Genomic DNA, 26,503 nt, shown 5'->3' with positions numbered 1-26,503 from the left:
GGAAAGTATGTTTTTAATGGATTATTTCCTTTTATCCCTCTTTTAGTGACTGGTGCCTCCTTCTTTGTGTTCAGCGGGGCTTTAAAAGCTTCATCGGGCTACTTGGCTAAGACCAGCATTGTGGAAGGTACAACATTTGCAGCCTCTTTCTGTAAATGTAGGACATCTGATCCCCCTGGACAATGTCTAAACTAGACATAATCTCCCTTTTAACGTTTTTGACCCAGTCCCAGTCAGGCTGCATTGTACTTTTTGTACCACTTGATTCTAATTTAAAGTGCTTTCTACTTAGCAGTAAAATACTCAGATCACTTGTTTGGAGAGGTTTTTGGACTTTTGATAAAAAGGCTACCATGCTGGAACCAATCCCATAACTTTTGATTGCTTTGAGATATCATCACAAAATTTGGCCAAACTTGATTTTACGACCTGTCATATATATACTATCTAATAATCATCATGTCAAGCATGAATGACAAAATAAATCAAATAAATGCATCACTTTGTCTGGAGTTTTCTCAGCAGTGTTGTAACATAAGAACATTTGCAGGAGAACATGCCAAAATCAATTTTCTTCAAAATTTGAAAGGATTTCTATCAAATGAGACCATGTACTTGATGATACCTTGTTTTTTTGTAGAGTTATAAACCATTACTTTTAACTATGCCACTTGAAATTACGTGAAATCATTAAAAATGCCTTCAGGGTGTAAGGGGTTAACAGTGACGGTCAACAGAGTCAGGCTGAATTGTACTTTTTGTACCACCTGATTCTAATTTAAAGTGCAGATTTGTGTGCTCACTGTAGTAACGCTGAATGCTTGTGCCCCAGATGGCGTGATGGTGCAGATAACAGCTGAAACGATGGAGGCCTTACGGCAAGCCCTGAGAGAGATGAAAGATTTCAGTATTGCCTGTGGGAAAGCTGATCAAGACGAGAACCAGGAGCACGTCCATATCCAGTGGGTTGATGATGACCACAACGTCAACAAGGGGTGAGCAGACAACTAAAACTGGCTCGTTCACTTGACAAGTTCACTGATATCATTCCATATCTGCAAAGAGGGGACAAAATCCATATTAATGTCTATGTAATTAGAATGCGATGTGTTTGTGTAATGGTCATGTGTCCCAATACCTGTCGCCGGTTTGTGGTTTGTCCCTCCTCAGACTACTGTTGGTAAATTCTCACCACTGCTAACCGGGAGCAACTGACCCAGTTGCTTTGCCATAACAATTTGGCCTTTGTTCATTATTCCTGCCCATTTCTCCTGCATCCAACACATTGATTCTAATCTAATCTAATCTACCCAGACCTTGATATGTGGCTTTTTCAGTAGATGATTAACAATATTCGCTTTCCCTGTGACTGGTCATAATGTTTTGGCTCATCAGTGTACGTGTGTGTGTGTGTGTGTGTGTGTGTGTGTGTGTGTGTGTGTGTGTGTGTGTGTATAGCATTAGCTGCTTTTGTGGATATCCCATCAAAAAACCTGTTTACAAAGGAAAATATTTAATCCCAAAAATCATTCTCATCCCACCTATGTACTTTTCTTGTTATAAGAGTGATCAGTCCCATTGATGGGAAATCCATGGAGTCTGTCACCAGCATTAAGATCTTCCATGGCTCAGAGTATAAAGCCAATGGGAAAGTCATCCGTTGGACAGAGGTATTTATTCAGCATTTGTCATTATTTATCTTCATTTAATGTTATGAATTCTTTTGTAATGACATTTCAAATTTGTAAGGCTTTCTTTGTTGAAACACAAAATAAGATATATTTTGAAAAATCATTTTTGACCATACAATGAAAGTCAGTGGGCTCCAATGTTGTTTTGGACTCTAGTAACTCATAGTATGGACAAAAATTATTTTTTTTGTCAAATGATATAACTGTACATTATTTGTGCTGTTTGCTTAGGTGTTCTTCCTACGGAGCGAGGACCAGACCAATGGCCTGAGCGATCCTGCAGACCACAGCAGACTCACAGAGAATGTGGCAAGGGCTTTCTGCATGGCCCTGTGCCCTCACCTCAAACTTCTCAAAGAGGATGGGATGGCCAAACTGGGCCTGAGGGTTACATTGGACTCTGATCAGGTTACAATGATAGCTCCATTTAATTGTTGCTTTCTGGCTATATTAATTTGTATATTAGAGGTATATTAATTAGAGGTATATTAATTTGTATACATTTTTATCTTTTTCTCTCTGTTTTGGCCTTCTGTCCACACTTAGACCATGTTTTGTCCTGCAAAATTTTAAGACACTCTCCAAAGTGGATACATAAAAAAAAAAAAAAAATTGTTTTCGTGTTATAGTGTGTGGACTGTAAAAGCTGAGGTATTTGAAAATGATGAAGCATGTGACGCATATTGTACATATATGTGCTATTACACAGTGTTGCTAAAGATAAATGTTACTTTGTACAATCTTCATATTACATTCCTGCAAAGATCACAGAAAATTTAGTCTTGCAAAAAAGCATGAGAGCACTTGCGTTTTAGACCATACATGAAATGGCTTTTGAGTGTGACCTGGACAGAAGTGGTGGAATATTTTGCTAATAAAATGATTGGACCAGAAAAATAGTGTGAATAAATAATAACTTTATTATGTCTGGTCTCTTGATATTATCTCAGAAAAACTTTTTATTAGGATTTCAAGTGATAGTTCGCCCAAAAATGTAAATTATGTCATTAATTACTCACCTTCATGTCGTTCCAAACTCGTAAGATGCTTGTTCACAGCTACGCAACTACCACTTTGACGCTTCAAAAAGTTCATAAAGAGGTCGTAAAACGAATCCATATGATTTGAGAGGTTTAGTCCAAATTTTCTGAAGAGACACGATCACTTTATATGATGAACAGATTTAATTTAGGCTTTTTTCACATATAAACATTCATTAACGCACACATCAGTTGTGATAAACAGAAGCTCAAGCATGTTCGCTTGATGTGCGAGAACCAATGAGGTTCATTCTCGTGTTACGCAGCACGTTTGAGCTTCAGAAAGAGGTTTGCTCTCAGGCATCAAGCAGGTTCGGTTAAGCTTCTGTTTTTGTTTGCTGATCAATGTTTAAATGTGAATAACTTAAATTCCATACGTTCATCGTATAAAGTGATCGTGTCTCTTCAGAATATTTCGACTAAACCAATTCATATGGATTAGTTTTACAATCTCTTTATGAACTTTTAGAAGCGTCAAAATGGTAGTTGCGTAGCTGTCAATGGAGGGACAGAAATCTCTCAGATTTCATCAAAAGACTAATGTAAAGGTAGCCTCAGTCAAGTTAAGATGACTCCTCCAGGCTTACTCTGAAATGTCTTACAGGTGGGCTACCTAGCAGGCAGTAACGGTCAGCCGCTGCTCCCCCAGTACCTGAGCGATCTAGACAGCGCCCTCATCCCAGTGATCCACAGTGGGGCCTGCCAGCTAAGTGAGGGGCCTGTGGTGATGGAGCTCATCTTCTACATCCTGGAGATCATCTCTTAAAAGGAAGGAATCCGTCCAGTCTCAGACTCATGCCTCCCACCAGCTCGAGTCCCTCATCACTCGCTCGCTCTCTCTTTCTCTCTCTCTCTCTCATTTGCACTTCAAAGAGCCTGAAAGCTGTGTAGGAACACGTCCTCCATACCACCTATGCACCATCTCCACTGGGACGCCCTTTGCCCAGCCCCGCTGAACGTGGTGCTCTCTTTCCTTTCTCCTCACCTCTCAACTCCACTGTGGAAACCATTGGCCCTGTTGAGTCAAAAGGGGTGGCGACCCTGAATTCGATCTCTTCAGAACCGTTGTAGCAACACTAAGCTCCTGAAACACAAGAGGGCGCTCTACACACTCAGCCCTAATGGAGACTGTTCAGATGTTGATGTTGTCCAAGAGAGGAACTGTAGAGGGAACGTTTGTTCTATGAAATTGTTTCTGGTGCACAGTGCCTGGGCCTCAATAAGAAACGAAGAATGAGCTTCGGTTTCGCCTCTAAGCTTTATGAATCACCAGATGCTTTATTTCATGAATATGGACCTTGTTTTTGTTTTTTTTGGTAAGATAAAACTGCTCCAAAGCTAAAACAATGTAGCTTCCTCAGAGACGGACTGCTTGGCATGGTAGCGGAAAGATTGTGGAACAGTATTAGGAATGTTGACGATTAAGTTGCTGTTACAAGTATCAAGAAAGGACCTCTGTCACTGACTTTATTATTATTATGAGACAATACGATCGAACAATAATTTCAAGCGGCCTTCAGGAATTCAACTACAACTTCAAGTTCCACATAATGGTAGGTTTTGATGTGACTGAAGGTCTCAGACCAATAAAGCTTTTATTTTGCATTGGTTTGGACCGTGATCGAGGATGAAATGTAACCATTTTTCTGGGCCGCTGCATTTAGCATCCTGTCCCATCTCTTCTCTCACCCTTTTTAGTGGCCCATGTTCATTTAGTGTTCCACCAATGTTTTTAACATGTTATTATATAAAGGATTGTGTAAGGAATAGCAATGCAGTGCACGGGATATAAAGCCATCATTAGGAAATAGAAGGAGAGTACTGATATTTAAGTATTATTCAGAGATGAATGCTATATTCATTAATGAGGAAAGTTTGGATTTTGGTATGTGGTTTGGAAGCCCTTAATTCAGCTGTTAGTTGGGTTGGGGCCATTAACTCTGTTAGTTTTTCACTGTGTTAAGGTCTGGTCACATTAGAGGGATTTCGCAAGCAAATAAGGTCTATTTTTAATATTGTAGTATTATATGAAGCACAGCTCGCGTAAAAGTCACTTTCAAACCAAGCAACTTGCTGTTAGTCAACATGGCAAATCCGTCTGACTATCTTGAATCTGTGAGTAACGTGTGGGGAAATCTTTCGCCCTCACGCAAAATTCTGATTGCGTGGAAATCCTATAGAAATGGCTGGATTTTGCTTGCGAAACTGTAAATGTGACCGCACTTTTTAATCATGTTTTATGTCCTTCTATAGACCATTATCAATGTGCTTTAAGCAGGGCTCCAGACTGATTCTAGGATAATCGCAAATGTGACAAAATACAAATTTGCTACTCTTATGAGTGTTTTTGTGCATCTCAGTTTCGTACGGAGCCCCTAAACGTAAATGTGTTGGAGGAAAAAAATGATCTTTAAATGTTTATGCATTCTCTTGCAAAACTTTTTTGTTCCCCCCAAGAATGCTCTCAAAACTTTTGTATACTATAAACTATATTTCAATGCTTTTGTGATGCGAGTGAATGCAAAGATTTTCGGGTGAACACAATACTTTTTGCGAGAGAATGCAAGCACTTTGCGCACGAATGCAAAGTTTCTTGGGGAGCGCAGTACTTTTGCAAGAGAACGCACAAAAAAAAAAAATTTTTCCTGCCATTTCAAGTTTTTTCACATCATCATGTCCCTTTAGGGCTTTGTTTCGTTATATATAATTTTGTGAGGTGCCGTTAGTTAATTACAACTTTAGAGGGCACGTCAGTTTGCTAAGCACGATCCGTGATTCGCGCACAAATGATTCTTGAGAACGAGTTTATCGAGAGTTAGCATGTTTAATCAGATTCTATCAGTGAATCATTCAGAGCTGTTGCAGAGTTAGCAAAGGTTTTACTTAACTGCAAGTCAGTTCTCAATTATGAACTTGAAGCGCTTCAAAACAACCATTTTTATCGAGCGGTTTGTTTATCGGTTCAGTAATTTCATTTTAGGAGCCAATAGCTTCCCAGTCACGTTTGTCAGTCTGGAGTCCTGCTTTAGATAAACAGGAGATTCCCTAATTCAGCCTGTCGTATTTTTTTTGACTGATGTAATGTGGTATTAGATAGAAGAATCCTTTACTTTATAAGCAGGAGTTATTATTTTAATGAACTTTTTGTATTGATTTTTCACTCACATGGAGAAAATTGATTACTACAACGGTTAGCTAGCTAATTATGGATTTTTTCCAAAATGGAAAACTACCAATATAAGGAGCGCTTGGAATTTGGGAAATCACTGTGGATGACATTTTAAAAGAAAAGGGCTTTTGCCTTAAAATTTCATGATACGTCCATCAAGACATTCCAAAGGTCAACTAGATTGTCAATCATATCTAAACTGATGTAGACATTGTGACCTCAGAGTGTTTTAACAAGCCCTCTTTAGCTAACTAGACTTCAGCTGAAGTAGTATTTTGACATGACAATCAAACTGTAGTTCATCTTCAAAGTAAAGGTGGGATGGTTTTGCATAACGACACTCAGATATGGTTGATTACATCAGATGGCCCACGCATGAATGAGGACAGCAGCTGATATGAAGATCCACAGCACAGCCCTTTATTAGCAGGTCAACAGTTGAGACAAAGCATGTGCTTCTGGCTTTTGGTGAAGAGTGCCGACAGCTTTGGAAGCAGACTGTTCATGAAAAATAAATGGCATCACATGAAGTCTGTATTGTTTTTCCATAAACACTGTTCAAAACAGCCTTTTGTTACTACCTGTATCCACCTTTGCCATTGTTTTGCTAGATGTGTAGTATTGTATATTTTGACATTTATATATTTTGTTAACCATAGCCGTTTTCCGTTTTTTTTTTTTTTTTTGGCCGGCCCAAAGAGTAACAGCATGCATGCTGAAACAAACGAGAACTTGTAATTCTCTGAAGATCTTTGCATTTTGACAGCATTTCAAAGGACGATATGCTCAGTTTTACATACTATTGGTTTGATCTGTGATTAATCGCTGTTAAAAACTGACATGGGGGGGGGGGAATGGAAATAAATTCGCAATGTATGAAAAGCCAAAAAAGAAAAGGAAAAATATACCACCTTTCTTTATTGTACACTACAAATGTCAATAAAAGCATTCTTTATCAAACCTGTTGAATATACAAAAACGTCATCGTTGTACATGAAACTGAAAACTAATTTTTTATATTAATAGTTTCCATTAAAAGTAAAATAAAATGATCCATTTCAATCAAGAAATATCAGGAGCTACAGATCTTTGTTTCTCTTGTTTAATAACAAAACATTAACAGATTCACAAACTTGGTGTGAAATGAAAATACATTACATGGCAGATTCTGCAGGGAAAGAGTAGAAAGATGCATTGAGAACAGCATGACTAAAGTGAAACATTATGGCATGTGTAACATGACCAGACGATTGAGTCCGGTTTTTTTTTTTTTGAAGATAAACCTAGCGATGGATGAAATAACCACTTGATGAAGAATAGACACTGACAGTGCAATTTAAACCAGCTCGGTCTGAGACTGGAAAATGTGCTAAACCACACAATTCACATGAGATGGGAACATCTGTAACTGAAATGAATGGACAGTAAGAACTAGTCTGATGGCTCTAGATCGCATATTGTCCACACTTAATAGCCAAATGTCAGTCAGTTCAACACACCGCAATATAAATGGGCCAAAACTGAGGTATTTTTGAACTTGTAACTAAATGTTACAAAGCTAAGCTGTTTCTGAGATCATCGCTTTGGCAAGTGAAATCAAAAGATATCGTGTCTGTCTGAATATAACAATTTATAGGGATAGTTCACCCAAAAATTTTAATTCTGTCATTTACTCACCCTAAAGTTCTAAACCTGTAGAATTTTTCTTCTGCTGAACACGAAAGAATATATTTTGAAGAGTATGAGTAACCAAACATTTGATGGGCCCCAATAAAAAAAAAAAAAATACTATGGGGTCATCAACTGTTTGGTTATAGACAATCTTTAAAATATATTTTGTGTTCAGCAGAAAAAAAAGAAATTCATTTAGGTTTGGAACAACTTGAGGGTGAGTAAATGACATCATTTTATCATCATCATCATCGACATCATCATTTAATTTTGGGTGAACTGTCCCTTTAAGTGCGCACTAGACCACAATGTAAACATTGACTAAACGTGGATCAAGTGCCTACTAGGAGCGACTAGTAAAGAGCAAGACCGTAAATGGCAAGAAGAGGAGTAACTAAACGATTTTTCTCATAAATTATGTAAGGGTCATTTTATATATATATATATTTAAATAAAACAATGCAGAATCGCTCGAAAATCTACCTTTGCTAACTTATCAACTTTTACTAACTTAACTTATTGCTAAATAAACTGGCTCTTCTGATCAGAGGGTGTGTACTCAAATCTTACAGCACCAGTTCTAGTCTGAGTGATTATCAGCAAAGTGCTGAAAAAAAGCTTGTTTAAGCATAAATTTACTGAAAAAGAAATATATATCAACAATTTCCAAACATGGTACCACTCACTCGTTTACCCACTGAAGCAGACATTAAAAAATAGACTATTCAGAACATCTGATGAATAATTTACATCTGGTTCATCTAGTAATAGCTGGTTTATGGCTTTAATGGTATTCATAAGGAATATGATATTTAACAGCAGTACTTTAGCACGACCTATCTGTATAAACAATGCTGTGTATTCACATAGGGTGTAAACAAGTTTTGAAATGTCTGACAGAATGTTTGGGATTCAAACTCAAACCTTTTTGCATAGCTGGTCGCATAGAACTCATTTGCATAGCAGTCATACATTAGTATTGGAGATACGACAGGAACAGGTTCTGGTTTAAGGGAGAACAGATTAAGTCATTCATCTTACTGCAGCAGCAGTGATTACTTTGGCATTAGTGCATAAGTGCATCCCAGAGCAGTAAAAAAAAGAAAGAAGAGTTAGCTCTCGTTGGCTTCAGCTTCAATGGCTAAATGTACCAGTTGGGGTGAGCAATCTATCTCAAAAGGCCCATTTAAAAGGCATATCAATCTCACGTAAGTCTGTGCAAATTTTCCCGCTCCTTTTAATAATATCTCCTGTGTTTTTAATAACCACCCCAACTGTTACATCCCAGTCCAACCTCTTTACCCTCATAAAAAAACAAAACAAGCTAACGGTCTCTTTCAGTTACCATGTCTGTGTGAACGGCTTGAGAAAAGTTCCTCGTGATCTCAATCGCTTGGTTTGTACCCAAGGCTAGCAGCACTGTTGAGCTTTCACCGTCCATACCTTCATCTGCTCTGATAAACCCGCCGAGACCTGAAAGAAAAATCCACTGTGAGGTGAGGTGGAGCACGAATGTGAGAATGTATCTGTCATTAGAAGCAGAGCAAACTTTCTTACTTAGTGAAGAGGAAATCACAGTGTCAGTTACAGCAGTACCTAACACAGACAACAGATGACAGTCAAAACCAAATAACTCAGAATCATGGAGTACTGTCAGACTATTAGTTGTCATACAGATTTAACTATTTTATGTAACTTACAGTAGCTGTTTCCATCCAAAGTTGCAAATTTAACATGCTTAAAATTGCTTTATCGCATAAAACATTTGCAAATAAAGCAGTTTCCATCCCATGACCTCAAGAAAACTCAGAAACTGTGGCAATTAGGAAAGTCACTGTGGCTCTTTTTTCAATACATCACAAACGGCTTGAGCCTTAAAGCGTGCAGACGGAACGCGATAAAAGCTGTCGTGTTATCTTGCGCTTGGAGGCGGATGCCTGGTGTTTGGGAATGTCCTCGTGTGAGACACTTCTGGGAGCTAATTATGCCCAACCATTTTGATGGCATTTCAGAATGACTAAACCAACATCTGAGATGCCGTGCAAAGAAATTGGTCCACTGGTTAGGCCAGCTATCCAATCACATCCTCTGTTTTTTAGGCAAAATCATGCAAGCTTTTTGTTGTGTGTCCAGGATTTATTTGGTAAATGCATTTCCATCTTAGATTATGCACTTCTTATCAGATCTTTTTGCACATTTTTTGAAATTATGTATCCTAGCGTTTTTTTATTCGATATCCCAAAATTCACATAGAATTAGGAGGATGGAAACATACTGTAGTTTGTATAAGATTAATACATACAGAACAAGCATTTATTCACACTGAACAATAATAATATTTTTTATTAATTTTCATTAATTAATATTAAAAAGTTTTTGGTCCACTTGGTTCACTTTTTGGCCAACAGGAATTTTATATAATAGTAATATATAAATTATTAAATTACTATTATTATATTATTGTTGTTGTTGGTGATAATAATAATAATATTCTTAATAATTACTATAAGTAGTAGTAATAGAAGTAATAATGTTAATATGCAATAGCAATATATTTCTGTCCTATTTTCTTCCTATTTTCATAAGGTGGTCCAATTAAACACACTTTGTTTCACCAGAAAAAAAAAGTTATTATGTGTAATCTGACAAGTGTTTTTATTTTTTCCACTAATATTTTCATATAACACAGATATATATTCATATATCTCTTCCTTTGTGTCATTAACTTGACCTCATATCTTAAAGCGGACCTTTTATGCCCCTTTTCACAAGATGTAATATAAGTCTCTGGTGTCCCCAGAATGTGTCTGTGAAGTTTCAGCTTAAAATACCCCACAGATCATTTATTATAGCTTGTCAAATTTGTCCCGTATTTGGGTGTGAGCAAAAACACAAGCGTTTTTGTGTGTCCCTTTAAATGCAAATGAGCTGCTGCTCCCCGCCCCCTTTCCAGAAGAGGGCAAAGCCATTACAGCTCATGCTTTAGATACTCCGGCAACAACAAAACTTGAGAATCTCACACAGCTAAAATGCCAGAAATTGTCAGTAGCTTAGCCTTAGATATTCAAATATATATACATAGTCGAACCAGAGTCGGACACTGATGGAGAGACTCTAGAAGAAGTTACAACTTTTAGAATGCAACTGGGCGTTTCTGAATGGTTAGTAGATACATGTATGTAGTTGTTGTGGAGTTAAGTTGATTCAACTCATCGATTAGCATTTACCGTCGTGTTAATCTAAAAAATCTTTCAGAAACAACTTTTGTTGTTGTTGGAGTGGGTGGATTTCTAGCATTATAGGCTGATTGTTTACAGATACTGTGGACACACATCTGTGTTCAAACTCCTATAAAAGTGAATTTTGCATAATAGGTCCCCTTTAATGTTAACATTTTTGGCAAGTGTGACGCTAACCATTTTTAATAGCAAGAGAACAGGAAAAAATGAGTCATTAAGCAGACAGTAGCACTAACCTGTGGCTCCTCTAACACCACCCATCTCTCTGTGACTGTCTGAAGGTCCTGCCCACCCAGTGGCTCTCTGAGACGCACCTTCACCTCCAGACGACCGCCTGTGGCCTTTCGCCCATCCATAAGCTGCACACACAAATGAGGCCAATGCACAAATGTAAACATGGTGATGGGTGTTCATGGTGAGTGAATGTCCCATTTTAGTTCAAGTTCATCTGTTAAACACACGTTTGCCATCACATCTGGTGTGTGCACTCTCGTCTCCAGCTCCTACGCACACGCTATTCAAAAACAGCCCCGCTCACCTCCACTATTTCCCTCACTTCACTTTCAGCTTCCAGTTTCTCCAGTTTGAGGTGGGCTGTTCCTACCGGCTTGTCGCTCCTCAGGAAGCCACTGTCACAAGACAAAGAGGTCAGTGTGAAGCTCAGCTCCACCTACTCACACTGACCCAGCATGCACCACAGCAGTCACAGAGTTCAATCAGGCCAGCACAGGTCAGATGTTTCTCTAGACCTGTGGGTCCCTCCAATACAAGTGAAACTTAAAGAAACTAAGTACTATAATTTTAGTAAATATCCTAAATTTAGGATTATTTGGAGATAATTGTTGTCTGAGGAACACTCACCCTTTGTGCAGCACTTCCAGCTTCAGGCCTTTAGACTGTACCACTCTCCTGAAGCCACGGTGGTTACGGTTGATGTTCATTTTGAAGCTCTGGTTATACTCTGCAAAGACAACAAATAATTCAACTTCAGCAGCAAATATTAATTACATGGCTTTCTATAATACTTCATTTTGGTGATCTGCGGTCAAACATTTTTGTATAATGATCACTAAACAACTGTATAACTGTATACTCCCAGCCAACTGATTTCCTGCACTCTCCTATCACTCTGTGGTCTCCTCATATAATAAAATCTCAATTTTTATATATTCATGTTTATTTACTTGTTAGTTTGTTTTAGTATCTGCGTATAAAGCAGGATAATATAGTTAGATTGTCATTATTGCATAATAAACCATTAACTTATATATATATATATATATTAATGGATTATGTTATGGTTAACTTATGGTCAGTAAGTTTTTAAAAATACTTGTATAACTTTTATTCAGCAAGGATGCATTAAACTGATCAAAAGTGACAGTAATTTTTATCATGGTTTTGACCAAAATAAGCAGCACAGCTTAACATTGATAATAAAAAAATATGGAATTAAAATGGAAAGGTTTTTTAATTGTAATAATATTTAACAATATTACTGTTTTAACTAATTAAATTAATGCAGCCTTGGTGAGCTTAAGATAATTATATAAAAAAAATGTAACTTTTAAACGGTACTGTATAATACCAATTATTTAATGATACAAAAATGAATAGTTAAACATTTTACCTGGGTTGTTGGTATTTTTGATGACTGATGTTTTATATTTCTGAGGTTGATCCTAAAGTGAACAGAGACAGTCATAAATAAACTCAAATGGATGACAAGGTAAAATGAAGCCTAGAGAACTAATACTCACTGTACTGGGGTACGGGAAATCAAACTTAACGTAGGCATCCAAGTCATTTGTTGCAACACCTTTCAAAAGAAGCAGAGGGGAAGACTTTAAAAGCAAGATACTTCCTTACTAGTATGAGGTTATTAAAGATTGCATTATTTGTTTGAAATTTTATTTAAGTTCCTGTTCCTCAACCCGAAAGTTCCCAGGCGACACTCATACTAAAAAACGTATGCCTTAAATGCACTCTCAGTCACTTTGGATAAAATATATGCATAAATATACATTTGTTTAGTTTCATTTTTCAAGACTAGATGTTTAAAGCTTACCAGAGGGAGCAGGAAGGTTCATCCCTCTGACAATGACCACAACCATGTCTGTGCTACTGAGCTCCGGAAAGATCCTAGAAGAAAAGAAGTCAAGAAAAAGAAAAAGAAAACAAATGATATTTGATGAAACTTCATACATTTCCCCTGATGGTAGTGTTGAACAGTAGTGAACAGAGGTGCTTCCTGTAGAAGATCCTCAGATCAAAAAACTGTATAGGGCTTTTATTTTTTTATTAATGTGAGATCTGCAGAAAGAGTGTCAGACCTGACAGTGCGATATGTTCTCTCCTCAAAGTGATGTTTAGGAGGCTGAAGCCCCCTGTTCTGCGCCAGTTTAAGAATCTCCAGGCTCTTTTTACACTGTTCACCCATCTTCTCAAATCTAAAAGAGGGAAAATGGGAATAAATGAAACGCTAGTTGAAATCGCTTGAATTTGATTTACTGAAATTGGGGCATTGATGCGATACATACTTGGTTGTTTCTGCAACATTCCCCATGTGTGTGAACTGCTTGGAGTATGTCACACATTTCTGAAGAAGAAAGGAAACATGTCCTACTCACATATCCACATTCTCTTAAAGGTCCTGTCCCAAAACCTAGTGAGCAACCTACTCAGACAACATTTTAAGGGAATCACAGGTGTGCTCCCAATTGAAATGCTATCCCAGAATGCTCTGTTACAAGCTCACTGGAAAAAATCATTAGACGAAGCAAGATATTGATTATAAACACTTATTTTTTTACTATTACACCCAATATGTATTTTTATCTAAATTAGAGTATAGTTTTTATCTTAGCAACATGCTAACATCAAACTCTACTAAAATCAACAAAATAGCATGCGCTTCTTGTGAGCACGATGTGGAAAATTTACTTTAAAAATACTTAAACTGAATATATATATTGACTGTTTTACCCAATATGTATTTTTATGATTATTACGAGTATAGTTGTTAACTTGCTAATATCAAACTCTATTAAAATCAACTGTATAGCATGCGAGCACAATGTCACCTGTGAAATATGGACTATAAATATACTTATATTGAATAATATATTGTACCTGATGTTTATTTTTGTTTAATATATTGTTGTTTGCATAGCAACATGCTAATAGTAAATTATGTTGGAATCAAGTGTAGCATGTTTCTTGTGAGTGATATTTGTGAAATATTGACTATAAATATACTTTTATTGATTATAACTCGACTGTTTTACCCACTATGTATTTTTATGTTTATTAGAGTATCAATCTGTTGAAAGGCAAATTAATATCAAACTTTTGCAATCAGAAGAGAAGCTATTGGCGTGCACATACAACATGTTCAAATTCATTCACTTTCATTTCAGAACCAGTTCAAAGGTAGTTGCCTATGTAGGCAGTAGACAGTAAGGCAGCTCACTAGGTTTTGGCACAGATCCATTCTCTATGTTACTTAATAATTTCACCACCTTCCTGTTACCTCATGTTGCTCTTTGAGTAGTTTGGTGAGTTGAGTGTAGACCTCCTCAGCCTTCTCTGAGATCTGAACATCACTGTGATGGACTAGAATAAAGTCCTCGTCCTCATCTCCAGGCGGTGAAGGCAACTGAAGCATAAAAGCTGATTATTAATCATTACTTCATTATTGATTTGTTAAAGTGCCCCTACTATGCTTTTTCAGATATTACCTTTCATGTAGTGTGTAATATAGCGGTTTGTGAATGTAAAAGGTCTGCAAAGTTTCAAAGATAAGTGTGCACGATAAATGGAGTTATTGACCCCCAAAAGAAAGAACCGATTCTGACCGGAGTTGTCAGTAATTCCGGTCTTACTTCCTGTACGAAGTAGGTTTGTAACAAATTTGCATAATGGTTTTCATGCATAATGGCTACCTGCAAAAGTCTACTTCGACTTGCCCTCAAACACTGTAGTTGTAGCTGAGACCTGGAAGAGTTTAGTTCATGTTGTCGACATGTTGAGAAGACACTGTCTTCTGCGCTGCAAAAGCAAGTCCACTTCCGAAGGAAGAAGACTTGAAACCGATTACGGTAAAACTGAAGCCATTGTTACTGTTCACTGTCACTGTGTATATAAGTGCTGAGGAAGACCAGGAGCTGAAATGTCAGACTTTGGTTTCTGACACGCGCTGTAAGCAGTAGACCAATCACAACAGACTGGGCCATCTGACCAATCAGAGTAGAGTAGACTCTGGGAAAGAAGGGGTTGAGGAAGACTGAATTCTTTATCAAACCGTTTCAGACACAGTGAGAAAAGAGGTGACGCTGCAATTTATTATAAATTGAAAAAAAAGGGAAAAAGGTGTTTTTTGACCTTGGATGCATGTAAACTTATTGAAGGAGAAAAAACCAGCAACTTTAAAAAGCACAATAGGGGCAATTTAAAGAATTTGTTATAAAAACAGGGACACAGTGTGGTTACCTTGCTTACATCCACAGTCTTGCCACTGCGGGCGGCTTCTATCATGGGGTCCAAACCCTTTGCTGTGCGCAGGAGGGTCTTGGCCTGCTCTAGGTCGTTCTTCTGCTTTGCCTGCAGCGCTGCTTTCATGTACTGCTTTCTGAGGCCCTCCAGAAACTCCAGCTGCTGCTGAGCTGAGGAGACAATAACCAGATTTAAACCCGTTTTTAGAGATAGATTATTTATTTTTATATATATATATATATAGGTGCTGGTCATAAAATTAGAATATCATCAAAAAGTTGATTTATTTCAAGAATTCAAGTTAACAGGTGAAACTAATATATTATATAGACTCATTACATGCAAAGTGAGATATTTCAAGCCTTTATTTGTTATAATTTTGATGATTATGGCTTACAGCTTATGAAACCCACGAAATCAAAATCCCAGAAAATTAGAATATTACATGAAATCACACAGTAATTACACAGTGATACCATGGTCATTGAACCAGGTTTTGGTTCTTTTGGCAGTGTGGGCAGGTGCAAATCCTGCTGGAAAATGAAGTCAGCATCTCCATAAAGCTTGTCTGCTGAAGGAAGCATGAAGTGCTCTGGAAATGTCCTGGTAGACGGCTGTGTTGAGTGGACAGCACAGTGGACCAACACCAGCCGATGACATGGCTCCCCAAACCAACACAGACTGTGGAAACTTCACACTGGACTTCAAGCATCTTGGATTGTGTGCCTCTCCATTCTTCCTCCAGACTCTGGGACCTTGGTTTCCAAATGAGATGCAAAATTTGCTCTCATCAGAAAAGAGGACTTTGGTCCACTGTGCTTTATTAAATCCAGAGTCAACTCAGCCGTCTACCAGGACATTTCCAGAGCACTTCATGCTTCCTTCATTTTCCAGCAGGATTTGCACCTGCCCACACTGCCAAAAGAACCAAAACCTGGTTCAATGACCATGGTATCACTGTGTAATTACTGTGTGATTTCATGTAATATTCTAATTTTCTGGGATTTTGATTTCGTGGGTTTCATAAGCTATAAGCCATAATCATCAAAATTATAACAAATAAAGGCTTGAAATATCTCACTTTGCATGTAACGAGTCTATATAATATATTAGTTTCACCTGTTAAGTTGAATTCTGGAAATAAATCAACTTTTTGATGATATTCTAATTTTATGACCAGCACCTATATATATCAATAAAGAAAAGTTGAATGTGTCCTTAGGCAGCAAAGCATTTGCATCTGATGTTTCGGTTTTTACGAAAAGAATATACATGAATGAGAAAATAAAGTGCAGGACGTGCTTGCTGTAGAACAGAGGTAACACTGCGATATGAGCGCAATAAGCCACGGAAAAGATCTGCGTTACTCGCACTGGCTGACACGCACCCGAAGCGCAACGCACAGAAAGACGCCTCTCAGACAGCATGCGATCAAGAATTCAGTTCTCTTTAGAGGCGTTTTGTGCTTCAATGTAAACATTGTCAGTTACGTCTTTATAATCGCTACCCTCTGAATTGTAATCGAGTCAAATCATGAAGTAAACGTGTAACCTCTATACGTTTGACAGGGATTTTGCATACACTTCTCACATTAATCAGTTATGAATACAACAGCATCACAATTAACAGGCCATCTTAAATCACAACTCTACCGGTGTCAGGCACACTTCCTCTTTTGGATGTTCTGTCTGGGGAAGGTGAAGGCGTCCTCTTGGGCTCCTGTACTGTAGGCTGTACGGCAAGAGTGGGCTTCTTCTGGTCTACTGCTTTTGGAGCCTTAACCTAGAAATCAAATAACATTATGGTCACTTCTTTAAAAAAGAAAGAAAAAAGGGAACTTGTAAGAATTGCTACAGAATTTAGGAAAGTACCCTCTCCTCTTCATCTTCCTCTTCACCATCATCAGCTTCATTAGATGTCAGCTTATTGGCAGTTTCCAGGACAGCAGCCAATCCCTGGTCTGGAGAAGCGGCCTTCTGGCCTGGGATTGGAGGAAAGCCTATAGGGAACGCTTTAATTTAATATGTTTCCTCAGTTTTCTCAGCATGCATATCATTCAAGATTTTTTTTTTTTTTTTTTTTTTAAAGAAACATACTTTCTTCAAGCCTGTATGTGTTAACATAACTAAATGTATGAATTATGCATGTATGACTAAATGACATTCATAAATGTATGAATTCAACTGTATGAATTAAATGTCTGGCATTAAAGATTCCAACTTAAAGGGGTGGTTGAAAATGATTTCACTTTTCTAACTTTAGTTAGTGTGTAATGTTGCTGTTTGAGCATAAACAACATCTGCAAAGTTACAACGCTCAAAGTTCAAAGCAAATGGAGATATTTGCTTTTAAAGAAATCGCTTTTTAAGGACTACAACAAACGGCTGGTAGGGACTACATGAGCTTCCTCCCGGGTTAGTGACATCACGAACCCTAAAATTCACATAAACCCCGCCCCCGGAACACGATTTATAGATTATCTAGATAGAATATGCTAATCAATGACTAGAAGATAACTACACATAAGCTACATAAATTCACCAACTAACCATTCAGAAATGTTGTCTACATGTTGTCACTTCTTGACTCTCTCCATCTTTCTGACTTTTGAACATAAAAGGCTAAAAGTTTTTGAAATTTCCAGTGCATGTCTGTGTGAAGTAAAAGGACACAAGCTGTTGTAGCTCCGCCCCCTGTGTCAGGCACAAAACGAGGCGTTTTTGCTCACCTTCAAAAAGTGACAACTTTAACATGCTATATAAAAATATCTGTGGGGTATTTTGAGCTAAAACTTCACACACACACTCTGGGAACATCAGAGATTACATCATGTGAAAAGGGCATTTTACCACCCCTTTAAAAAATGCTGATCTTTTGAACTTTATATTCACCAGAGAATATAATAAATATTAAAGCAACACAACTGTTTTAACATTAATAAGTAATATTTCTTGAGCTGCTAATCATCATAATGATTTTTGAAGGATCATGTGACACTGACGACTGGAGTAATGATGCTGAAATTCAGCTCTGCCATCACAGGAATAAGTTACATTTTAAGATATATTAAAATTGAAAACAGTTTTTCAAAATTGACTTTCAAAAACATTGAACATTCTTTCTGACCCAAAACTTTTGAACGGTAGTGTACATATACACAAAACTACGTAAGCAAAATGTCTAAGATATCTAAGGTCTAAGGTCTTTTTTACTACAAAAGAGTCAGACTACTCAACTGACCTGGAGGGGCTGGAAGTTCGTCATAACTGACAGGTCGACCTGCTTTATGGGCACGTATGGCAGCCTGGTATTGCTGTGGGTCACAGAAACAAGAACATACTCTGAAATCAACAAGTCTGCGCAAACACCTCGCTATGAATAAATGTGGTGTGGCATGTTAACATGAACTTGAATGGATTTACACAATCAGATAAACTCTAAAAAGGAAACAACGCAAGAGAAACTGAACGTTTTGAGGACATTCAGTGGTGACAATATACCATCATTTTGACAGTTTTACTAACTTTTGCAATGCGGTCATGCATGCGGGCTTTGCGCTCGTCCCCGCTGGCCTTAGCTTGTGTGAAGGCCTCTTTGTACTTGGCCATCCTCTGTTCCAGAGCTTCAAGAACAGTCTTGGGCTGAGCCGGGCCAGAAACGCTATTTGCTGGTATAACAAAAACTCAAAATGAGACGTGGAGAAAGCAAATACAGTAATTTAGGTTTGACGATAATCAAACTACTAGTAAGTCATTAATACTGTTAAGTTCACACACAGTTCAGTTATTTACAGGAGTGACAACCGCATTCTAGAACCAAACTCCCATAAATCCACAACTGCATTCTCATTGTGAATCGATGAAGCCGCCGCTTGATTGGACTTTTGTAGTGTCAAAAGTGATGAGACTTCTCAGTTTTATGGGCGTTATCATCTTTGATATTACTTTGGTCACGATCGCTATGGTTACTGGTTAGAAAATTCTGGCTTGACTCCCGTTGCACGTTCATATTTGAGATGCTACTACAAGTTGACAAGTGAGACTGACACCTGTAAGTAAATGCGGTTGTCGATCCAAAAACATAGACAAAAATAAATATGCTCCGTCTCTGAAAATACTTGTCTTGGTGTACTAACCAGGAGCTGAAGGTGAGATTTTAACTGCAGTCTGAGGTGTGGCTTGAGTGGATGCTGTGGAAAAGAATTAAGCCTTTACTCTATAATGCTACATGCCTTGGAAATTTATAACAAATATGTGACACGTCATGGCTTATATAGTATCATTCTCTTGACTGATGACAATTCAGTTCTTACCTTGAGAAAGAGGGGGCGGAAGGGAGCTCACATCCACCGGCTGGCCTTTCTCCAAAGCCTCAATTGCTGCATCGAATCCCTGAGCCAAACAAGCAAACAACATAGAGCTTTTCTTTGTCTACTTCCTACAAGTCTTGAATACCCCAAATAACTTAGCACATTTTTGTTACAAGCGAGTTATTAGAAATCACGGTTTACGGGAACAAGACACTTGGTTAAGAAGAATATCCAAACTTGCATGACAACATAGTTGAAGTGGTTGATGCCACGAATTGAAACAGTACTTGACAACAGTAAAGTCTTTGAGTTACAAAGTCTTTGGAAAGTTTAAGTCAAAATTTCCATATTAGAGCAGAAGGCAAACGGAAAAAGACACATTAACAGGGTGTGATACATGTATAAAGCAACGTCTGTTACAGGAGTGTGCAAAACATTAAACCAAAAGAGTTTCCATGACAAAGAAACAACTACATTTGCAAATCTCTTCATATATCAACTGTGTAAAACTAATTAACTAATTCCAACAATGTACAATTAACAAAAATACAAGAACACTAAGGACAAGCCCTGAGAGAGGAGGCTGAATTTTGACAAATATGCCACTATTTGAAATTAACAGCACAGACCTAGCAATACATGGCTGTATAGATTTGAATAGAAACCACATCTTACCTTACTGGCCTTCATATGCATTTTGGCTTGGTCGATCTCTCCTGCTTGTTTTGCCTTGAGAGCTGCCATCCTGTACTCTTTCTGTCGCTCCAGCAGAACGCCTTTAGTGGGCTGTCCGACTGTAGAGATTGCTTTAGGAGCAGAGAAAACCACAATGCGCTCTTTACAAGAACAGCTATGCAGAATGTCAAACTTTAAGTTAAATTAGTAAGTCAGGGGGAAAACCCTTATTTTCAACAGTTTACTTTCCACGTCCAGCCATGATGACCCTATGAACAAAAACAATGACCTTTTTTCTATTTTTTGCATTTTTATTTGTACATTGAACTATGACTACTACCGTGAATGAAATTGACAAATTCAAATCAAATGATATGATCAATATAAACAAATTTTTGTAGGGTTGTTGGACACTGGACAGCAGGGAATCATTTATTAACCAGAAAAGCCTAATATAAGCTCCACTAGTAAATACACATAATTGCTAAATATTAATAAAAAAGTAGGGAACAAGTCTGTATTAAAATACTGATCAAAAGGTAAAAAATTGGTATGATCTCATAACGATAAAACGATCGTTTATAAAACGATAAAATCGCATCCAAAAATGCAAGTCCAATAGTGAAAATGCTCCTATTTTGTAATATTTTCAATTTGAATAGACAGGTTTCTTTACAAATTATAATATCAGCATAACAATTTAAGTTATGTAACTGAACATTTTATGTGAATTTCTGAAGATTTTACACTAACATTCAAACGTTTAGGGTCAGTAAGAATTTTCAAAAAAAGTCTCTAATGCTCACCAAGGCTACATCTATTTGATCAAAAATACAGTAAAACCAGTAATATTGTGAATATATTTAAAATAACTGTTTTCCATGTTCATATATTTTGTGATGGCAATGCTGAATTTTCAGCAACATTACTCCAGTCTTCAGGGTCACATGATCCTTTAGAAATCATTCTAATATGCTGATTTGGTGCTCAAGAATCTTTTTTCAGAATTTTCTGAAGAACAGCATTTATTTAAAATAGAAACTTTTGTCATATTATAAATGTATTTACTGTAACTTTTGATAAATGTAATGTGTCCTTTCTAAAGTATTAATTCCTTTAAGGAAAGAAAAGCATCTAAATGGCCCCAAACTTTTAAACGGTTGTGTATGTTCTCCTTTTGCGTTATGACAAAAGCACTTGACTGACCTAAGTGCAATTGAGTGCCAGTTCCTGCGTGTTCCCCTTCTGGAGATGACGGTGAAGCTGGAGACGTTACACCGGAAGACTCGTCTCTACTGTTTAATGCTGGATCCATGACAACAGGGGCGGCTTCCGAGGAGACGGGAGAGATCTCTACAGCGCTGTCACTCTCCCCGTGCTGATCAGGTGACACTGCAGGGACAGGGGGCCGACTGGGACCATCAGATGCTCCACACGCAACTGGAGGGGGAATCTCAGTTTCGTCTATTTTCCCCCCTTTTCGCACTGATGCCAGCATAGTCTGTAGTGTCTAAACAAGAATATGAGAGCGTCAATTATCATGAAAAGTTATTTTCTTGTATCCAAAGTTTGCTTGTTTGTTTTAGCAGTGACACTATATCCACGCTGACCTTGAGGCCTCTCTCATATCTCCGAGCTTTAGACGTTTCCCCTGCAGATTTGGCATTGGTAACAGCCATCCTATACAGGTTTATTCTCTCCTCTAAGGTGTGTTCAATGCTCCCAGGAACTGAAGAAACCTTAGTGTCCTGTGAGAAAAAAAAAAAGTATATGTAGTGGCATATTACAATTCACTTCAATTCACATTTATTTGTATAGCGCTTTTCACAATACATAACATTTCAAAAGCAGCTTAACAGAAAATGCATGTGTCTACATTTACAATTTAGAGTGATCTGTTATCAGAGCTGACTGTGTCCAAGTACATATACAAATCACGCAGTTAGCTAACAATGTATTAATTTAAGGCAGAAACAATGAGCTCATTTAAGTCATTATTAAAAGTTGTGAAAAAGCCTCAAAAAAACCTTGTACCCTTTAAAAACACAGCTTATATTGATTGAGATGTTTAAATAATAAATAAAATTGATATTAATAAATCTACACATCACAACTGGAGAGACTTTAACTAAGCTGTAACTAAGATTCTGTGAGAAATTAATATTTCTATTAATATGCAATGCATCTTATCTTTGGTAGACCCATATTATACAGGGCTTCCATAGGACCAACTAGTCATTTAGACTCTTCACCTACTAGTTGGTTATGAAAATATGTAGTTTTCTACATCCAAAGTTTAAATGATTGCTGATAAATATAGCATAACTGCATAAACATTACCATTAAAAAAATTGGGATTGAAAATATTTGTTTAATGTTTTTTTTACAGAAGTCTCTTATGCTCACCAAGGCTGCATTTATTTGATCAAAACTACAGTAAAAACAGTAATATTGTAAAATATTACAATAACTAATGTAATTGTACTAATAACTGAAATACAGTAACTTTTCTGTTTTAATAGATGTTAAAATGTAATATATTTACTGTGATGGCAAAATATTTCTCATTGTTATCAATGTTTAAAACAGTTTTATTTATTTTTGTCAGGATGTTTTTAATTTTATTTTAAAAAGAAATCTTTTGTAACATTGTAAATAACTTCAAAACTGGACTGCTGTCAATTTTGATCAATTTAATGCACCCTTGTTAAATACATTTTTTAACCAAAAAAAAAAATTTGACCCCAAACTTTTGAACGGTAGTGTATAGAATTACCAACATGATAAAAAAATTAGGGAGCAGTCGTGGCCTAATGGTTAGAGTGTCAGACTGATAAACTGAAGGTTGCGGGTTTGATTCTCATTACCGGCAGGAAATGAAATGACTGAGGTGCCCTTGAGCAAGGCACCTGACCCCCAATCGCTCCCCGGGCGCCACAGCAAAAATGGCTGCCCACTGCTCCAGGTGTGTGATTCCACGGTTTGAATGTGTGTGTGTTCACTACTCACTACTCCTAAAGTGTGTTGGTTAATTAATTAAATGCAGAGCACAAATTTTGAGTATGGGTTACCATTACCATACTTATGTCACACAAAAATAACTACACGTATCTTTAAAAAAACGATTAAATCTAACTTTGATATTACAACTGTACAAAGATAATATGATTACAGCTTCCTAAATAAATCTGAGATGATACCTGGGCTGCTGGTGTTGTTTCTGCTGGAGGAGTTTCCGCACTAACAGGGGAGGTTGGGGTTGCGGCACCTGAGTCTTCCGTTTCCTCCTCATCAACCACTTCCTGCAGCTCGGCCTAGCGAGAGACACAACAGACACTCATTGTTACACATTCAGAAGGTGCTGAGAGGGATACCTTAGAAACTGCGAAAAAATCACAGGTTTCATTTACCAAGAGGTCTTCATCCTCCTCCAGACTGTCATCGTCATCATCTTCAATGTCTTTCATGCAGGCCTCCGCCATTTTTTCAATATCCTCCATTGGTAATGGAGCTTGAACATAAAAATTCAAGTTAGATTCATTTAAACGTTCACAAAACATTTCCAGGACCTTCAGGCTCCTAACATCCAGTCAGACAATTAAGGCAGCCAACAGAAGCGTTATCCGGTGGGTCAAGGCTGGTTACCATAAAACAATTAGTCCCTGCTAGTAGATGTTGTAATTATACCATTTGGCTGCAAAAAGCATCTTTCCAAAATGGAAGGTCATCTAAAATTTGCCATGGCATGTACAGTTCACAAATGTTATTTACAGTATATATACATACACCATTTTAATAAATCCTAAATCACTGGTCAGGAAATTAGCAAGAATTGCACATATACTGTAGATAAAGTAACTTAGCATGGAATAGTCTTCCCCAACTTTAGATTAGAAAAAAACAACAACTTACAAACATTCATCAAATCACACATCAGTTATGATAAACGGAACCTCAAGCATGTTCGCTTGATGTGCGAGAACCAATGAGGTTGGATTCTTGTGTGTTACGCACAATACGCAACACGTTTAAGCTTCAGCAAGAACCAATGAGGTTTGTTCTCATGTGTCAAGCAGGTTCGGTTGAGCTTCTGTTTTTTTTCACTAAAGACTTATAAATGGTACGTTCCAATCGGAAGTGAACATCCCTATACCCTACTCACTCCGAAGGGCAGAACATGGCCTTTGTGAAGTGATTCAGTTGTTCACTTACGTTTGGAGCGCTCCTACAGATGGCTCCTACAGATGGCCCTTCCCAAAGTGCCCTTCAAGGGAGCAAAAAAGCCGTTTGGAATTCGCCGTATATCTGTTCATTATATAAAACGATCGTGTCTCTTCTTAAAAAAAATGTGACTATATCGCTCAATTCAAATGGATTAGTTTTACAATCTCTTTATGAACTTTTTGAAGCGTCAAAGTGGTAGTTGCATTGCTGTCAATAGAGGGACAGAAATCTCTGATATTTCATTAAAAATATCTTTTTTTTTTTTTTTTCTCGAAGATGAACGAAAGTCTTACGGGTTTGGAACGACATGAGGGTAAATGATGACAGAATTTTAATTTTTGGGTGAACTAACCTTTTAATTAGAGCATTTGCTTTTCCAAAGCTTAGCACTTTTGGTGTTTAAGGCCATTTTTGTCCAGGAATGTGTGTAAACATCAGCCAATCAGCTTTGTCATTATGTAATTTTCCTGTCATTATGTCATTCTGGGGGATTCTGCATCAGCCGAGCAACAGCCACTGAGATGAATGGGAATGCTAATGTACATCTCTCTCCAGGTAATACAGACCTTGGCACTACCACAACATGTATTAAGAGTACATTATAGAATCCATTAGGTGATAATATTTCAAATTCTACCTTTTACAGTTTGGCTGCAACAGATACAGTCTGTATTCATGTCATGATATGAATTTCGAATGAAGAAACAGGAATCATGATGCCCACCTTTGCCAGCCTTTTTCCCCTTGGCAGCCGCATTGGGTTTCTTCCCAACAATGGCAGCAAATTCAGCTTCTAATGCTGGATCATCCAGATTTTCCTCCATACCCATCATATCATCAGGCTTGAAATCAAGCAACAGTCCCATCTACAAAGAAACAAAAGCTTACATGTCACATCACCCAAATAGTCCCACTATTACGATCATGAGATGGACAGTTCATTTGAGGGTAACTAACTCACAGCCCCTTTCCAATGTAAACAACCAGGTAAGGTCCAAAAATGAAACTTGTCGTCATTTAGTATAGTTTAGTATTAATGACAGGTTTCTTTTTTTAAGTGAACTGTCTCTTTAAGATGTTTTACCTCACACCATTCACAGCTGACAATCATATGCAAAGCATCTGAACACTGACCTGTTTGGCTGCAGCTGCTCCTTGGCCTTTAGGCGCTGCTCGCTTGTTTTTCCGGGCAAACATCCCGAGCTTCTCCCACTCCTCCACCCTTTACAGGACAGAAAAACACCTGAATGCTTGAGGTCAGAATGTGATAGAGAGGGTCAGAAAGGGTTTTAGTCTGGAACTAAGTTTTCATGTGAGTACGAAATAACAGCGTGAAGGTTGATTTATCGTTGACTGACAGCAGCTTCAGAGGAAGTTTATCAAAGCAAACGACAGTCACATGTTTTGGTAACACGTGGGCTGTGCTGACTCACCCCGATGATCCAGAAAAGAAATGTGGAGGAGTTTACTTTCTTTTCCTCGCAAACGGCAAACCCACTCCGCTTCCTCCTTCCTTCCTACAGACCGTACGAGGCGATTCACAAACCTGACAGTTTATGTGACGCAAACAACAAAAACATCATGCGGAATTAGTGACAGCATCAAAACAACACAAACTCACCACAGACAGAAAACTAGGCTACATATACTTCAAGTCAACAGAAAAAAAACATGTATTAATATCCCATTCGCTAAATCATGATACTGGCGTATTAAATGATAACCGTCTGACTGTAAAAAAATAAATAAACGTCAATTTATTTACCTCAGTGAATTTCTAATGAAAACGCCGCGCGGCACATAGATGTACATGTAAAATTGGATTTGTTTTGCCACTGCAGCAACCAATGCAACGAAAACATGAAGACAGGCCACGCCCAACAGTGGCAGACCACATCGGTTTTTAGCATTTTCAAAATAAAAGTTCTAACCTCTAAGTGACACTCTTATTCAAAATAAAAGGATGATCTCACCTAAAATAAAAGTCATCG

The 26,503-nt window shown here is 37.6% G+C and overlaps 2 protein-coding genes across 6 annotated transcripts in view; one reads left to right on the top strand and one right to left on the bottom strand.

Moving 5' to 3' along the window:
- zfyve9a (zinc finger, FYVE domain containing 9a) overlaps positions 1 to 7,169 on the top strand; it is a 26,318-nt gene extending 19,149 nt beyond the window's left edge. For all 3 annotated transcript variants that reach the window (XM_079875710.1, XM_079875708.1, XM_079875709.1), the window contains exons 15-19: positions 47 to 127; positions 833 to 995; positions 1,565 to 1,670; positions 1,923 to 2,099; positions 3,336 to 7,169. In XM_079875710.1, the coding sequence (XP_079731836.1) occupies positions 47 to 127; positions 833 to 995; positions 1,565 to 1,670; positions 1,923 to 2,099; positions 3,336 to 3,497 (689 nt within the window). In that variant the 3' untranslated portion in view covers positions 3,498 to 7,169. The remainder of the gene's footprint in view (positions 1 to 46; positions 128 to 832; positions 996 to 1,564; positions 1,671 to 1,922; positions 2,100 to 3,335) is intronic.
- Positions 5,371 to 26,503, bottom strand: cc2d1b (coiled-coil and C2 domain containing 1B). 3 transcript variants are annotated; one of them, XM_079875721.1, is made up of 27 exons: positions 26,486 to 26,503; positions 25,946 to 26,058; positions 25,647 to 25,734; positions 25,237 to 25,378; positions 23,699 to 23,799; positions 23,489 to 23,602; positions 21,899 to 22,036; positions 21,495 to 21,798; positions 20,289 to 20,419; positions 19,617 to 19,695; positions 19,440 to 19,493; positions 18,829 to 18,971; positions 18,545 to 18,617; positions 17,176 to 17,303; positions 16,957 to 17,086; positions 15,302 to 15,474; positions 14,343 to 14,468; positions 13,351 to 13,409; positions 13,144 to 13,260; positions 12,879 to 12,952; positions 12,571 to 12,629; positions 12,441 to 12,492; positions 11,672 to 11,771; positions 11,349 to 11,439; positions 11,047 to 11,169; positions 9,129 to 9,167; positions 5,371 to 9,044 (listed from the first exon to the last, which is right to left on the bottom strand). In XM_079875721.1, the coding sequence occupies exons 3-26, from the start codon at positions 25,707 to 25,709 to the stop codon at positions 9,156 to 9,158; spliced, it is 2,586 nt and encodes an 861-aa protein (XP_079731847.1). In that variant the 5' UTR covers positions 25,710 to 25,734; positions 25,946 to 26,058; positions 26,486 to 26,503; the 3' UTR covers positions 5,371 to 9,044; positions 9,129 to 9,155. The 3 variants fall into 3 exon arrangements, with proteins under 3 accessions (XP_079731847.1, XP_079731848.1, XP_079731846.1); XM_079875722.1 differs by lacking the exon at positions 26,486 to 26,503 and adding an exon at positions 26,278 to 26,380 and having other exon boundaries at positions 18,829 to 18,964; positions 19,436 to 19,493; XM_079875720.1 differs by lacking the exon at positions 26,486 to 26,503 and adding an exon at positions 26,278 to 26,380.

The sequence above is a fragment of the Squalius cephalus genome (assembly GCF_949319135.1).
Source record: "Squalius cephalus genome assembly, chromosome: 7".
Classification (NCBI taxonomy): Eukaryota; Metazoa; Chordata; class Actinopteri; order Cypriniformes; family Leuciscidae; genus Squalius; species Squalius cephalus.
This window is presented reverse-complemented; position numbering and strand designations above follow the sequence as displayed.

Coding starts and splice junctions, on each gene's coding strand:
- cc2d1b (XM_079875721.1), bottom strand. CDS start 25,709: ATGTTTGCCCGGAAAAACAAGCGAGCAGCGCCTAAAGGCCAAGGAGCA. Junction 23,800..25,236: donor GGGGAAAAAGGCTGGCAAAG/GTGGGCATCATG, acceptor TTTATGTTCAAG/CTCCATTACCAATGGAGGAT. Junction 18,618..18,828: donor TGCATGACCGCATTGCAAAA/GTTAGTAAAACT, acceptor TGTGACCCACAG/CAATACCAGGCTGCCATACG.